The sequence below is a fragment of the Lepisma saccharinum genome, chromosome 23 (genome assembly GCF_977018435.1).
Source record: "Lepisma saccharinum chromosome 23, izLepSacc3.1, whole genome shotgun sequence".
Taxonomy (NCBI): Eukaryota; Metazoa; Arthropoda; class Insecta; order Zygentoma; family Lepismatidae; genus Lepisma; species Lepisma saccharinum.
Genome location: NC_139251.1, coordinates 41,728,948 through 41,744,549, shown reverse-complemented (window position 1 = coordinate 41,744,549; position 15,602 = coordinate 41,728,948). Strand labels below are relative to the sequence as shown.

At 34.1% G+C, this 15,602-nt stretch overlaps 1 protein-coding gene across 1 annotated transcript in view; it reads right to left on the bottom strand.

Moving 5' to 3' along the window:
* The window catches only part of LOC145977869 (flotillin-1-like), a 49,539-nt gene that overhangs the window by 6,899 nt on the left and 27,038 nt on the right, over window positions 1-15,602 (bottom strand). The window contains exons 6-9 of the mRNA XM_083110202.1: window positions 9,732-9,862; window positions 9,525-9,609; window positions 7,342-7,529; window positions 2,909-3,119 (exon numbers count right to left, since the gene is read on the bottom strand). Coding sequence (XP_082966328.1) covers window positions 2,909-3,119; window positions 7,342-7,529; window positions 9,525-9,609; window positions 9,732-9,862 — 615 coding nt within the window. The remainder of the gene's footprint in view (window positions 1-2,908; window positions 3,120-7,341; window positions 7,530-9,524; window positions 9,610-9,731; window positions 9,863-15,602) is intronic.

Sequence of the window (15,602 nt, the reverse complement as noted above, 5' to 3'; positions counted from 1 at the left end):
GTACAGAAACGTTATGTATATCAAACGTCAGTGTTGCCATCCCAAAATATATTCCAAAATCTAAAAAAAAAAATGTTTTTGTTCTTACATATATATCTTAATTTTCCAAGTATTCAGTGGATTATGGATATTCATTACAGTAAAGTAACATTTTTATTTATTATTAATCAATTACTATTTATTATTAAGTACGATTACATTGACATCAGACACGTAAAGCCGTTTGAACATCATGAGAAATAGTAAATTTATCATTCATCTGGGAAAAGAAAGATGACATGAAGCATACAAGAAATAAAGTTGACATTGGCATACAAACATATCTTCAGACCTTCAATTTTGAGTTTGAATACAAAATACTAAAGTTTACAAAATAATTTACAAAAGCTAATGAAATTTTCTACAAGCAACAGTGTTGCCATCTCATAATAATAAAAATTTCTAAAAATTTTATTATCATTCATTTTTTAAAATATTCAACCAATGATACATATTCATCCAAATAAGGTATTTTTTTATATTTTTGTCAGTGTTGCAAACCAAAAAACAATTACAATATGAGTAAGAAATGTAAAAAGCTCATCATAAAAACAAATATGTAGTATGAAAAAATGAGAAGTTCAGTTTACTATGCCATCCAAACGTATGCTACATTATAGTTTTTGGATTCTTGATAACGTGAGATCAACAAAGTTCACTTTCGTGTGATAGTCTTCAAAGCATCCTATGAGCCACAAAGGATCTAGTACCTAGGTAAATGATTTGTGAAATTACAGGAGGAGAGATGTAAATAGTGTAAATTGTCAAAATATTATGTTTGTAAATAGTGGTACCATAGTGTACGAACTTTGTAATGTCTAATGTAAGTGTCTAGATGTTTGATGTATATTGTGAAAGGTGGTGTATATGTAAATGGGTTCAGCCCTTGTTGGGCACCATTCAGATTTAGCTGCTAGATGACTCTTTTGCAGAATACATTTGATATTCACGTTTTCCTCGGTGAGGGATAAATTAGAGGAAAAAACACATTTTTTACACATATATCCGCCGGGAACGACCTAGAACAGCATTGTCGGCCATTGTGCGAACTCAAAAGAAAGCACAGAACAGGCGTCACTCGTAAACATGTAAGAAAAATAAAGAAACCACACTTGTGCTACACCTACCGGTCAAGTTATGTACTAAAATATCCAACCTATGCCATCCAAACGTATGCTACATTATAGTTTTTGGATTCTTGATAACGTGAGATCAACAAAGTTCACAATCGCCAAACTACATAGAAACAAGCAAGAATTTTAATAAGCACTCAAAAACTAAGAACGTATATATACGTTCTCCGTGCCGAAAGGGTTAAGAGAATGTCTTGATTAACAAGCCCGTACGTACATTAAGAATGAAGGCGAAAAGTTCGAACAATGAAAAACAAGCAATAATAATATTCATAACCCTGTAAATAAAGAATGAATGTAATTTTAAAGTCTTACAAGATAATAGTGCATGCTTCTAAACTTTTGTTTTCAAAATCTAATTATCCAAATTGAATTTACGAATGTCAAAACTACATGAAATTTTTTTCTCATTTTACTAGATATACGTAAAATTGACGTACAATGCACAACATAACAAACCAAATCAAGACAATCAGCATTTGCAACCTCCTTACCACAGTGCTGCCTCACGGCTGACAGGCTGCTCGAGGCACTGCTAGGTGGAGGGGTGTGTGTGTGTGAGGTGGGAGGGATTTGAGCGCAAAGCATACGTAAATTTTACGTACGGTGGTGTTCTAGGGTTAATAAATTATATTTATTATTTTAATGGGTATAGGGCAGATTGATTGGTGCCCTATTGGTATCAGCCTACCTATGCACATACCCGGTGTTCATAATTAAACTTCCCCTACTCAGAGAGCTCTGGAGCCAGTTTGAAGCAACGGATTGTGGTGAGACTTGGTATGGAGGCTATGGAGACCATGATGATGAAAAAATAATAGTTCAAATTTTCACCACCAGGTGGAAATGTGGTGCTGAGGTAACAACAAACTATTTTGAATTTAAGTCAGTACAGCAGTGTTCAATATGCACGCCATAAACATTAATGACCCTTTAGAAGCTTAAGCCAGTGTGATCAATGGTCACACGAAGTGTTTTCTGGAATCTTGTTCAGTGTGCACTAGATTTCAGTTAAGTCAATTTCCTGTCATAAGTGAAGTATTGGTGTTATTTCCTGCCATGTGGATGCTTCGCTGGACTTTACAATATGTTTCTTTCGTTTCATACTTTTGACACTTTAATGGGCCTCCCCGATGGCACAGTGGTAGCATTGTCATCTTGTAATCAATAATCAAGGGGTTCCGGGTTCGATACCCTGTGAAGGCACATAGTGGTTCGGATCCCACTTTCAACTGTAGGTCCAGTCCTGATTAGCGTTACTGTGCATAAAGTGGACTTAAAACACGAAAACAATCAATCAATTTGACACTTCAATTCATCAAAGCATATGTTTCTTCTACCTTTTCATTTATATGCTGAGTAAAGTTTTGCAATTCAAATTCATTTTTCTGGAGTTTGACAAGTGTTGACTTATCTGTTGTTTTTTTCTCCTGTCCCTTCGGTTATGAATGACTGGTAGCCATATCAGTTTAACAATAAATTACTGATAATTTTAATGATCACATGTATCCATAATTAGCATGTAACTTACTGTTCAACCGCAGAAGACAACACTAGCTCAAGAAGATGAATCTACACACAAAAGAGAAGTGAGATAGACAAGCATGAAACAATGCTGTGGATTTCTGGTCAGTATTTCAGTTGTCAGCTCTCTCATGTCATAATTTGTTCAGTTTCGCTAGGAATTTATGGAGTAAATTTATCAAATCAAAATTGAATCAAAATATCTAATATACCTTAGGCAGTGTCTCCAGAAGCATGTCCACCATGGCTGCTTCCTTATACTCTTTCCAGGCATCTGCTTTCTTCGCCATCTGCTCTGCTTCTGCCCTTGCCTTGGCTTCAATGGCGAATGATTCTGCTTCTCCCTTTACTTTCTGGGCTTCTGCTTCAGCCTCTGCCTCCAGAATCACTCGGTTCCTGTTGGCCTCTGCCAATTTCTCCAACCTAGTTTTGGGAACATGAAATTAATAACATGAGCAAATTGCCATAACATGTACATATCAGGTCACAAGATACTGGCCAGCTTGGATGCCGAGTGACCTGTCATTGACATTTGACCTCGGCATCTCAGTTCACAAGTTCAAGTCCCAGCATGGGTGTTCTTTGTGAATTTCATCTATTCATCACTCATCCTCACTTCAGCCAAAAATTAGAAGAAAGGTGATGCTAAATAACAAAGAAATTACAAGATACTGTCTTATGACTTCTGATATAAAACAAATTTTATTGACAATTTAAAATTATTAATAAGGCTGATCCAATACTGGTACAATTGGATTGGTATCAGTTAAAATTTAGTCAACCTCCATGGCAGTGTGGTTAGCACAGCACACTATGGTACCAAGAGTTGTGGGTTCGCATCCCATCCTGGACATGGGTGTTCTTTGTGAGTGTCCATTCAGTTTCCTCATATCATCACTCATCTTTATCTTCGTGATTAGCCGGAAAAGTCAGAAAAGCAGAGTAAAATAAAGCAAATCAATCAATCAACACAATCACTGAAATTTAATCAGCGATATCAGCCTGTATCTTTTATATCTGCCAATATCAGTGAATAAAATCTAATTACCGTATTGGCCCGAATATAAGATGCACCCTAAAATTTGATGGAGCGAAAAGAAAAAAAAGATACCCAAATATAACCCTATATAGTTTATCTCGTTTGACTGAATCATATGCTTTTTTAAAATCAATGAATAGCTGATGGACATTTTGATTATATTCCCACTTTTTTTCAAGTGTCTGTCTGATGTGAAAAATTTGATCTGTAGTTGATCTGTTACGTTTAAATCCACATTGGTAAAGAAAGTCTTCATGAATTAAGTAATGATAATGGTATAAGATTGATTACTTTTGCAACCTCAAAGAATTTAATTGTGAAAAGTACCACTTTTAAACATAAAGATATCCATAAATATACCTGGTCTTCTCCAGATGGTAAAACTCATAATCAGATAGATCATATTCTCATTGATAAGAGAAGGCATACTAGTATAATTGACGTTCGTACACATAGAGGTGCTGACTGTGCCAGCAGTCATTCAGTCATTTAGTAATTGCTAAATTAAGAGAAAGACTCTCACTGATAAATCATAAGCAACAAAATCTAAAAGTTCTAAAATTTGATACAGGAAAGTTTACTGATGAAAGAATTAAGAAAGATTACCTAATTAAATTGTCAAATAGATTTGATGTGTTGCAGGATTTAAATGATGATGAAAATATAAATGAAACAGACGTAAATAAGAATTGGGAGCACATACATAATGCAATAGAATCAGCAGCTAAAGAAAGTATAGGATACCATAAACCGAGAAAAAGTAAGCCATGGTTTGATAATGAATGTCATAATCTAATAGAAATAAGAAATCAGGCTAGACTTAGGTGGTTAAATAACTCTGATGATACAAATCTAAACAATTATAATAGAATAAAGCGAGAAGTTAACCGCACGTTTAGAAGTAAAAAAAGAGATTACTTGAAAAGCAAAATTAACGACATTGAAACAAACAGCAATAATAAAAATATCAGAGATTTATATAAAGGTGTAAATGAGTTTAGAAAGGGGTGGCAACCTAAAGTAAACTTGATAAAAGATAAAGACGGTGATTTTCTAGCTGACCCAAGTGATATTCTAAATAGATGGAAGAACTACTTTAATGACCTTTTAAATGTCCATGTAGGAGATAAATCAGAAGTGAATGAAGTACACACAGCAGAACCTTTAGTTCCAGAACCGAACTTGACTGAAGTTAAAGATGCTATTAAAAGGCTAAAGAATAACAAAGTACCTGGCATTGATTTAATACCAGCTGAGTTAATTAAATATGGTGGAAATTCATTAATATGTCAAATTCATAAATTAATTTGTTTAATATGGAAAAAAGAAGAAATCCCTCAACAGTGGAAAGAATCCATAATTGTTCCTGTGTTTAAAAAAGGTGATAAAATGAACTGCAATAATTACCGTGGAATTTCTCTACTCTCAACAACATATAAAATATTATCTAACATTCTTTTAACAAGACTAACCCCATATGCTAATGAAATTATAGGTGATTATCAATGTGGATTTAAACGTAACAGATCAACTACAGATCAAATTTTTCACATCAGACAGACACTTGAAAAAAAGTGGGAATATAATCAAAATGTCCATCAGCTATTCATTGATTTTAAAAAAGCATATGATTCAGTCAAACGAAATAAACTATATAATATATTAGTAGAGTTTGGAATACCTAAGAAGCTTGTTAGTATGATAAAAGTATGCACCAGTGAAACAGAAAGTAAAATTCGTGTGGGTATTAATATGTCTGACAAATTTACAATTCATGATGGGTTAAAACAAGGAGATGCATTATCTCCATTGCTCTTTAATTTTGCCTTAGAATATGCTGTTAGGAAAGTAAAAGAAACTAAAGAAGGACTAAAATTAAATGGTGTGACTCAGTTGTTAGCATATGCAGATGATGTAGACTTACTGGGGGATGATGTGAATACAATTAAGAATAATGCTAAAATATTTTTCAAAACTGCTAAAGAGATAGGTTTGGAAGTTAACAAAGAGAAAACTAAATATATGCTTACAGGCCGAAACCAAGTGTTAGGTAATAATCAAAATCTAATTATTGATAACAACTCGTTTGAACCAGTTTCCAAATTCAAATACTTAGGAGTAATATTAACAAATGAAAATTATATTAAAGAGGAAATAAAAAGTAGGCTTAATTCAGGAAATGCATGTTACTTCTCTCTTCATAAACTTTTGTCTTCTCGTTTAATATCTAAGAAACTAAAAGTTAAAATATACAAAACAGTAATTTTGCCTGTAGTATTATATGGATGTGAAACTTGGTCCCTTACATTGAAAGAGGAACATAACTTGAGATGAAAATAAGATCCTTAGGAAAATATTTGGACCTAAAAGGGATGAGGAGACAGGTGAGTGGAGAAGGTTACATAATTTAGAACTACATAATTTGTATTCAAGTCCAGATATTATTAGAATGATTAAATCAAGAAGACTTAGGTGGGAAGGCCATGTGGCACGAATGGGAGAGGAAAGAGGAGTTTACAGGATTCTTGTTGGGAAACCTGATGGTAAGAGACCTGTAGGAAGGCCAAGACGAAGATGGAGGGACAACGTTGAGATGGACCTAAGGGAAATCGGTAGGGATGGAAAAGAGTATATAGATCTTGCTCAAGATAGGGAAACATGGAAGGCCTGTGTTGCTGCAGCCATGAACCTTCGGGTTTAAGAAGGCTAGAGAGTTAGTTAGTTAGTTAGTTAAATATAACCCGGGGGAAGAAAAGAAAATACCGGTAACCATTTACTGGTAGATTTAGAGAAATATAATTAGGTAGGTACATATTTTATTTTATCATACATACAGTACATACAAAATACAGTATCATTAATGAAAAATTAAGGTTACAATTGTGTGCTATACCTACTTCAAAGGTAGCTTTCTGTTAACTACCGGCACATTACTTATTAGGCAACAAAATTTGTCTATTAAACGCCATCACAATTGTCACTACTGACTTCACTTCCGGTACCTGTATAAACTTGGAGAAGAACGAACACAATAAAATCAAAGAGTACGTTATCAAGAATACCAACAGTTTTTACAATGTCCAGTTAGAAACAACAATGCTATTGTTCCAGTTAGAAACAATGCTATTGTTGCATTATCATTATTTCAAATGAGAAATCAGCACATTTTTAACGGCATATGATTTGACGAAATGTCATATTTTTTTTAAGGTCGTGAATATAACACACATCCTAATTTTTCACAATTGAAATTTGGATAAAATGTGCAGTTTATATGGTAATATCAATACCACTGGCATCGGCAACCCCTAAAAATAATAAAAACAAAATATATTGCTAAATAATTATCTAAATGTTAGTGACAATGGTTGTACATTAGCATGCAATGTTAATTGGGCATTATCCTTTGCAGTGCTTCAACTATACTTATTCTAACAACCAAGAGAGACCTCTTCTGTTGTCTTCATGTTGTTTTTGTTATTGGTGGGGATCGAGCCTATGACAGACCTGTGATAGTTAAAAGCACGAGACAATGGGCAATGTTCAATTACCATTCCATGCTAATGAGAAACGTATTGCATTTGTATTAATATCCTGGAGACTCACTTGTACTTCTCTGCTTCAGCTGGTCTTCTAACGGTTGCATCCAGCTCTCTCTCCCTGCGCTGGATCTCCTGGTCTTGAACGGCAATCTCCTGGGTTCTTTCAACAACTTGAATTTGCATCTGCTCCTCCTTTATGCGTTGCTTGGTCTTAGCTGCCTGGAGCTCATATGCGAGCTCTGCTTCTGCTTTCTGCAAACATGTGAAGACAATACACAATGAATGGTGCATCAGTTATTGCACCAGTCGAAACTGATGTAAGGAAGTTAGATGTATAAATTCTAGGTTAAAACCAATACCACTTTGAGCTGATACCAACCAATGATTGAACATTGTAATAACTAAACTGTTCAAAATATTGATTGACGTTGGTGTCTGAAATTATACCTATAGCACATTTTTGCTTTAACCTTTAGTGGCCCGATGGTAGACATGTCTTAGTAACACGTGACAGCAATTAACGTGTAATATAATGAAATATCAGTTCTGTCCTTTTCGTTCCCTTATATACCTAGGTATATATGAAGGTATGACATACTCAAATCACAAAACAATATATACAGTGTTACTATTATTGACAAGTGGAGTTTGAAAATGCCTTTGTTTGGGATAGATTTTTTAAAATGGACTATAACTCCTCAACCACCACTTTTTGCAGATATTTCACATTTCCATGTAATAATAAAAACAAAAGAAGATGTTTACAATGTGTGACAAATGGGGGTTCAACAGGAAATGGCAAATTTTCAAAATTTCCCAACATTTCCATAGGGCTGTTGGTAGAAGCAATTTTCTGGATTTCTTCCCCAATAATAAAAGCGCAACACAGCCACTGTTACACATTATTATTACTTTTTTCGAAAAAAATATAAGCTTTTTTTCAATGTTACTTTGCATGGTTGTAGGAATGTATCACTTCTACATACTACATTTCATTCATTCACTTTCGTCTATTGTTGTGGTCACAAGAATGAGCCGAATATCAATTTTATTTTTCTTCTTCGTCCTCTAACTTTCATTACTGAGAGGTAAAATGTATAAATGTATAAATAAATATATAAAAAAAAAGGTAAAGTGCTCCCCTGTGCATAGCACCACGCCATGAAGGCGTATAGGGGGTGTGGGGGTAACGCCCCACACTTTCTTGATCCGGTCGTGAGTGGGGGTGATGTGATCAGCATCACGCCCCTGACCGCCTTTACCCCCCAGGGTTTCCCCCAGGTACCCATGTTATTCGACGCTGGGTGGGCGCCGGGGCCGCTTCCATCGTTTGAAAAGTTCCCGGATTTGAACCGGCCGCGGATCGAACAAATATATATATTTCATCTCTGTACAACAATTAGTTCTTGAGCTATGATTCTTTTGTACATCCTGGCAAGTTTGAAAAGACCTACAAGTTACATCCTTTGAGGCTATACACATGGGAGATGTGCCATCCTCTAAAGGATAAAATATTCCAGAATTACATGAGAATATTAAAATACTCGTTACGTAATCAGAACCCTGTTTTTCACACAATATTGGTGCAAAACAAATGGAAACTTCACTTTTTGCATAATTTCCAAGATAATTACTGTGAAAGTGTCATGCAGCACTTTTACAAACACCAAAACAGATCAAAATACCAGAAAAGAATTAGCAGGTACATAAATTCCAGCCAATACTGATGCATCGGTATCAGACTGGCCCTAATAAATTGATACATGAAACATGGAGAGCACTCACTCATAAGAGGCTTTATGTCGATTTCAGAAGGCAACTTTGGAAACTGTTCTCCTTGTTCTACTGTTCTATTCTTTTTTTTACTAGACATTTTTGACTTCATTTCATATTCTCTTGATCGTTGGTGGCCAGGTCCAATAAAAAATATGTATACAACTGCGAGATATATGTTTTGTCACAAATAAACAATTAGCCATTATGGATGTGGTCCCGCACCGTGGCCAGTGCGGTCTAAGTCATCATGTTTTGGGTTCCCACTAAGGGATGCATGCAGGTTCGAGTCTCCTGGGGGAAGCGTAAAACTTTTCCCCTGAGATTTCAGCCTTTGTTATGGAACTGGTGGCCACCCACCATCATGACGCTCTCATAGGCTGTTGCATCACAGGTTATTTGTTGTTGTTCATTGTGGATGTGATTCAACACAATATGTAATTCATATGCAGTGTAATCATACTTTAAACATACCTTTGTCTGGACCTCCACATCATAAGCTGCTTTCTTTAGCTCAAAGTCTCTCTGTGCCTTGGCAATTTCTGTATCATTCAGGAACCTGAAAAGAAAGCAAATTGCTCTTCAGTGGCACTGTCAGTCTTCAAGAAAGAAAACAATTTTACAGAGGTGGATCATTAACCGTCTATGGCTTTCGGCCTTTTCATTTGGGGAAGAACCTACCTTGCAGCCATGCGTTCCTCCTCAGCTTTAGCTTTCTGTATCTCTGCATCACGCCTGGCTTCTGCCTCCCCAATTCTGGCATCTCTCTTTACTTCAGCCGTTCTTGCCATGCCCAGACTCTTCAGATAACCCTAAAATAAATAGAGTATTGAAGAATATGCAGATATCAATCGTGACACATGTATTACATTTTCTTTGAAATGTGAATGCTCATCACAGTTTATGTTTTGATCAAATCTTTCAACAATAGTACATACCTTTTTCAAAATGCTACTATTGTAAATCAGTGCACAATTTAATTGTATTATGTAAATGTCTATTTCCTTCGATCTTCATTTTCTTGTACACTAAAAACTACTGTATTTGCCGGTGTATAAAATATACTTTCTCCCTTTAAAAATAGCTCTGAAAAAAACAGTGTGCATCTTATACGCCAATACTCAGGTTACACCATTACGAATAGGGAATTATTTATTAAATTAAAGGAGTTTTGGGGAGGAAATCACTTATCAATGGACTGGCAGCAGAAGTGTATGACAAAGGTATACAAAAACTCGTATCCTGTTACGATAAGTGTCTCAACACCGCCTATGCAGAAAACTAGCTCAAGGTATGTACTTTCGAAGTAAAATAAAGTTTTTATTGCCAAACAGGTACTACACTACTTTCTGGATGTGCCTCATATTAAGATATAAATACTTCATGACAACTATACCATATTAATCTACCAGTGTGATGCAAAAGTATTATTAACCAATAAAACAATCAGAATATGAAAATAACTATCATAGAATCTTATGCATTTTGCATAATTTCCAAGATATTTTGACTTAGCTGTTCAAAGTCTAACCATGTTTCCCTCTGATTAAACATTTTCTGGTCTCTGAATCCAAGGGGGATGTGAGTCAACATGTGAAATTTTGAATACATCTTTTTGTATTTATAATTTTAAACTACATAAGTTTCAAGATGCTAATAGAGTCTTGATGGGAGATTTTTCCAGAAAAACAATTCAACTTTTCTTCACAGTTACAGACAGTTACAAGTGGAATGTGTATTTAACACATTGCACGATCACGTATCACAAACTTGATATGTAAATGGTCACTCCTAAGAACAAAACAATGGGAAAAAAGTCAAAACATGCCATGCTGAAATTAAAAAAAAAAAAGTAAATGATAATAAACTTACCTTACATCCTTTCATGTACAAATAAAATGAAAAGATACGTAGGTATCAGTAGATTTTAGATAGATATGAAACTAACAAATCTAAAAGGAATACAGAAGTTTAGAAAAGTACCTTCACTTAGAAACAGCATGCATGTAAAATCAAATGATACTACTGGAATATAAGAAAAATGATGCAAAAAGATTACACAATTGTGTTTAGATGTACATTAAATTTGCAGATTAGCAGTGAGAATGGATGCAAATTTATTATAATTGTGGCAATAATAATCACAAAGTGTTGTGAAGAATTTAAAAAAATACTGATATTTCACAGAAAATCAAAACACAGTTTTAATTTATGACATCATTTTCATTCAGAGGCATAGTCTGGGAGGGAAGAAGATGCAGAAGGAACAAAAATAGGAAAAGTGTAAACATTGTAGTGGCCTGTGAAAATATTGGAACCCTATTAAATTAATAGGATTATCAGCATGCGTTTGCAAGATTGTTTTCTCTCACAATACAACATTTTTTGTAAGAGTCACATAATGTTTATACTTATTGCTTTGAAACAGATAATACATTTGTTCATGATATTACATAGAATAAGATGTAAGTTCCGATCTGACGTTTTTAGTGAGACTTACACAAAAAAATGTTGGATCTGATAAAAAGTAAAACAGGAAACGATTATCTGAAGGTACATGCCAATGGCTCAGCAAATTCAATGTTGAATGTAAGATAAAATAAAGTACAGCTAATTCAGAATGGTTTGGTGAAGAGATCACCAAATTCTATTTTTCTTCTCTTCCCACAGTGACACTACCCACCTGAAAGGAAATACTGAAATAGTAAACACACAAGCACAAGAGAGACTCTCAAACAGCAGAATCCTGCGTAATTTCCCATCTATTGTGTGCGAAGTTTCTGTGTGCAAAAGTTATGTACGTAATATGTTGAAAGTTATACATATATATATGACACTGTTTTCTTACACTGATACATTTGTTACAATCATGCAATCATAATTTGATTGTGTTTGTCTTGTGTAGAAGTTGTGGTGTGTAGTTTGTTTATGTTTATATTGTGTAGTAGTTGTGGTGTGTTTGTGTTTATATTGTGTTATAGTTGTGATGTGTTTGTGTATGTCTTGTGTAGTAGTTGTGCTGTCTAATGTGTTTGTGTTCGTCTTGTGTAGTAATTGTGGTCTAATGTGTTTGTGTTTGTCTTGTGTAGTAGTTCCTCCATTCATATTGGGGGTTAGGCGTAGAGCTGACAACTCTGCACTGTAAAAAAAAAATGTCAACAAACAGCAATATAAGGCCATGGATGTTCCCAAGGTAAAATAGTCCCCCGTTCGGATCTCCGGGTGGGGACTACTTTGGGAGGTCCCTGGACTAAGGATAAGATCTACGTTAGGAATAAGGATATTAAATTAGGCACCTGGAATGTTCTGAGCCTTTACCTGCCTGGGGCATTTCAGTGTACAGTTAATGAGATATTTAAGTATAAATTAGATGTAGTAGCTGTCCAGGAAGTTAGGTGGCCAGGAGAAGGGAATTGTAAAACTAAAAATTATACTTTTTTCTATGGTGGTACTGAAAATCATAATTTTGTAACAGGCTTTTTCATAAATAATAGAATTATCTCGGCTCTTAAAACAGTAGAATTTATTAATGATAGGATATCATATGCAGTTTTACAGGGTAGGTGGTGTAAAATTATTTTAATAAACATACATGCACCAACGGAAGATAAAGATGATAATACTAAAGATGATTTTTATACAGAGTTAGAACAGGTCTTTGATAAATTTTCTCAGTATGATATGAAAATACTGTTAGGTGATTGTAATGCACAGATTGGCAAAGAAGAGACATTTAAACCCACGATTGGTAAAGAAAGTCTTCATGAATTAAGTAATGATAATGGTATAAGATTGATTACTTTTGCAACCTCAAAGAATTTAATTGTGAAAAGTACCACTTTTAAACATAAAGATATCCATAAATATACCTGGTCTTCTCCAGATGGTAAAACTCATAATCAGATAGATCATATTCTCATTGATAAGAGAAGGCATACTAGTAATATTGCCGTTCGTACACATAGAGGTGCTGACTGTGCCAGTGACCATTATTTAATAATTGCTAAATTAAGAGAAAGACTCTCAGGGATAAATCATAAGCAACAAAATCTAAAAGTTCTAAAATTTGATACAGGAAAGTTTACTGATGAAAGAATTAAGAAAGATTATCAAATCAAACTGTCAAATAGATTTGATGTTTTGCAGGATTTAAATGATGATGAAAATATAAATGAAACAGACGTAAATAAGAATTGGGAGCACATACGTAATGCAATAGAATCAGCAGCTAAAGAAAGTATAGGATACCATAAACCGAGAAAAAGTAAGCCATGGTTTGATAATGAATGTCATAATCTAATAGAAATAAGAAATCAGGCTAGACTTAGGTGGTTAAATAACTCTGATGATAAAAATCTAAACAATTATAATAGAATAAAGCGAGAAGTTAACCGCACGTTTAGAAGTAAAAAAAGAGATTACTTGAAAAGCAAAATTAACGACATTGAAACAAACAGCAATAATAAAAATATCAGAGATTTATATAAAGGTGTAAATGAGTTTAGAAAGGGGTGGCAACCTAAAGTAAAATTGATAAAAGATAAAGACGGTGATTTTCTAGCTGACCCAAGCGATATTCTAAATAGATGGAAGAACTACTTTAATGACCTTTTAAATGTCCATATAGGAGATAAATCAGAAGTAAATGAAGTCCACACAGCAGAACCTTTAGTTCCAGAACCGAACTTGATTGAAGTTAAGGATGCTATTAAAAAGCTAAAGAATAACAAAGCACCTGGCATTGATTTAATACCAGCTGAGTTAATTAAATATGGTGGAAATTCATTAATATGTCAAATTCATAAATTAATTTGTTTAATATGGAATAAAGAAGAAATCCCTCAACAGTGGAAAGAATCCATAATTGTTCCTATGTTTAAAAAAGGTGATAAAATGAACTGCAATAATTACCGTGGAATTTCTCTACTCTCAACAACATATAAAATATTATCTAACATTCTTTTAACAAGACTAACCCCATATGCTAATGAAATTATAGGTTATTATCAATGTGGATTTAAACGTAACAGATCAACTACAGATCAATTTTTTCACATCAGACAGACACTTGAAAAAAAGTGGGAATATAATCAAAATGTCCATCAGCTATTCATTGATTTCAAAAAAGCATATGATTCGGTCAAAAGAGATAAATTATATAATATATTAGTAGAGTTTGGAATACCGAAGAAGCTTGTTAGTATGATAAAAATATGCACCAGTGAAACAGAAAGTAAAATTCATGTGGGCATTAATATGTCTGACAAATTTACAATTCATGATGGGTTAAAACAAGGAGATGCATTATCTCCATTGCTCTTTAATTTTGCCTTAGAATATGCTGTTAGGAAGGTAAAAGAAACTAAAGAAGGACTAAAATTAAATGTTGTGACTCAGTTGTTAGCATATGCAGATGATGTAGACTTACTGGGGGATGATGTGAATACAATTAAGAATAATGCTAAAATATTTTTCAAAACTGCTAAAGAGATAGGTTTGGAAGTTAACAAAGAGAAAACTAAATATATGCTTACAGGCCGAAACCAAGTGTTAGGTAATAATCAAAATCTAATTATTGATAACAACTCGTTTGAACCAGTTTCCAAATTCAAATACGTAGGAGTAATATTAACAAATGAAAATTATATTAAAGAGGAAATAAAAAGTAAGCTTAATTCAGGAAATGCATGTTACTTCTCTCTTCATAAACTTTTGTCTTCTCGTTTAATATCTAAGAAACTAAAAGTTAAAATATACAAAACAGTAATTTTGCCTGTAGTATTATATGGATGTGAAACTTGGTCCCTTACATTGAAAGAGGAACATAAATTGAGAGTATTTGAAAATAAGATCCTTAGGAAAATATTTGGACCTAAAAGGGATGAGGAGACAGGTGAGTGGAGAAGGTTACATAATTTAGAACTACATCATTTGTATTCACGTCCAGATATTATTAGAATAATTTAATCAAGAAGACTTAGGTGGTCAGGCCATGTGGCACGAATGGGAGGAAAGAGGAGTTTACAGGATTCTTGTTGGGAAACCTGATGGTAAGAGACCTGTAGGAAGACCAAGACGAAGATGGAGGGACAACATTGAGATGGACCTAAGGGAAATTGGTAGGGATGGAAAAGAGTATATAGAACTTGCTCAAGATAGGGAAAGATGGAAGGCCTGTGTTGCTGCAGCCATGAATCTTCGGGTTTAAGAAGGCTAGGGAGTTAGTTAGTTTTAGCAGAAACCTTTAGTCATGGCTCTGGTTTAATAAAAACTATCTTGAGCCATGGCTTCCTTCAGAACTAAAATCTGATTCCAGACTAAAACTAGTTAAGGTCTGAATAAAATTTTATGGTTTCAAAATGTTGGTGCCTCCAAATGCATAGTGGTAATGTATGTCCTGGTGGCATAATATCAATCCCAATTAGCCTATCTGTGCATAAAGTGGACTTAAAACAAACTCAAACTTTTTTATGACTGAAAGTAAAGGTGGTAAATACATAATTAAATGCAAACCTGAAATCGGAAATCCATACCAGATATTTAATGCTGTAA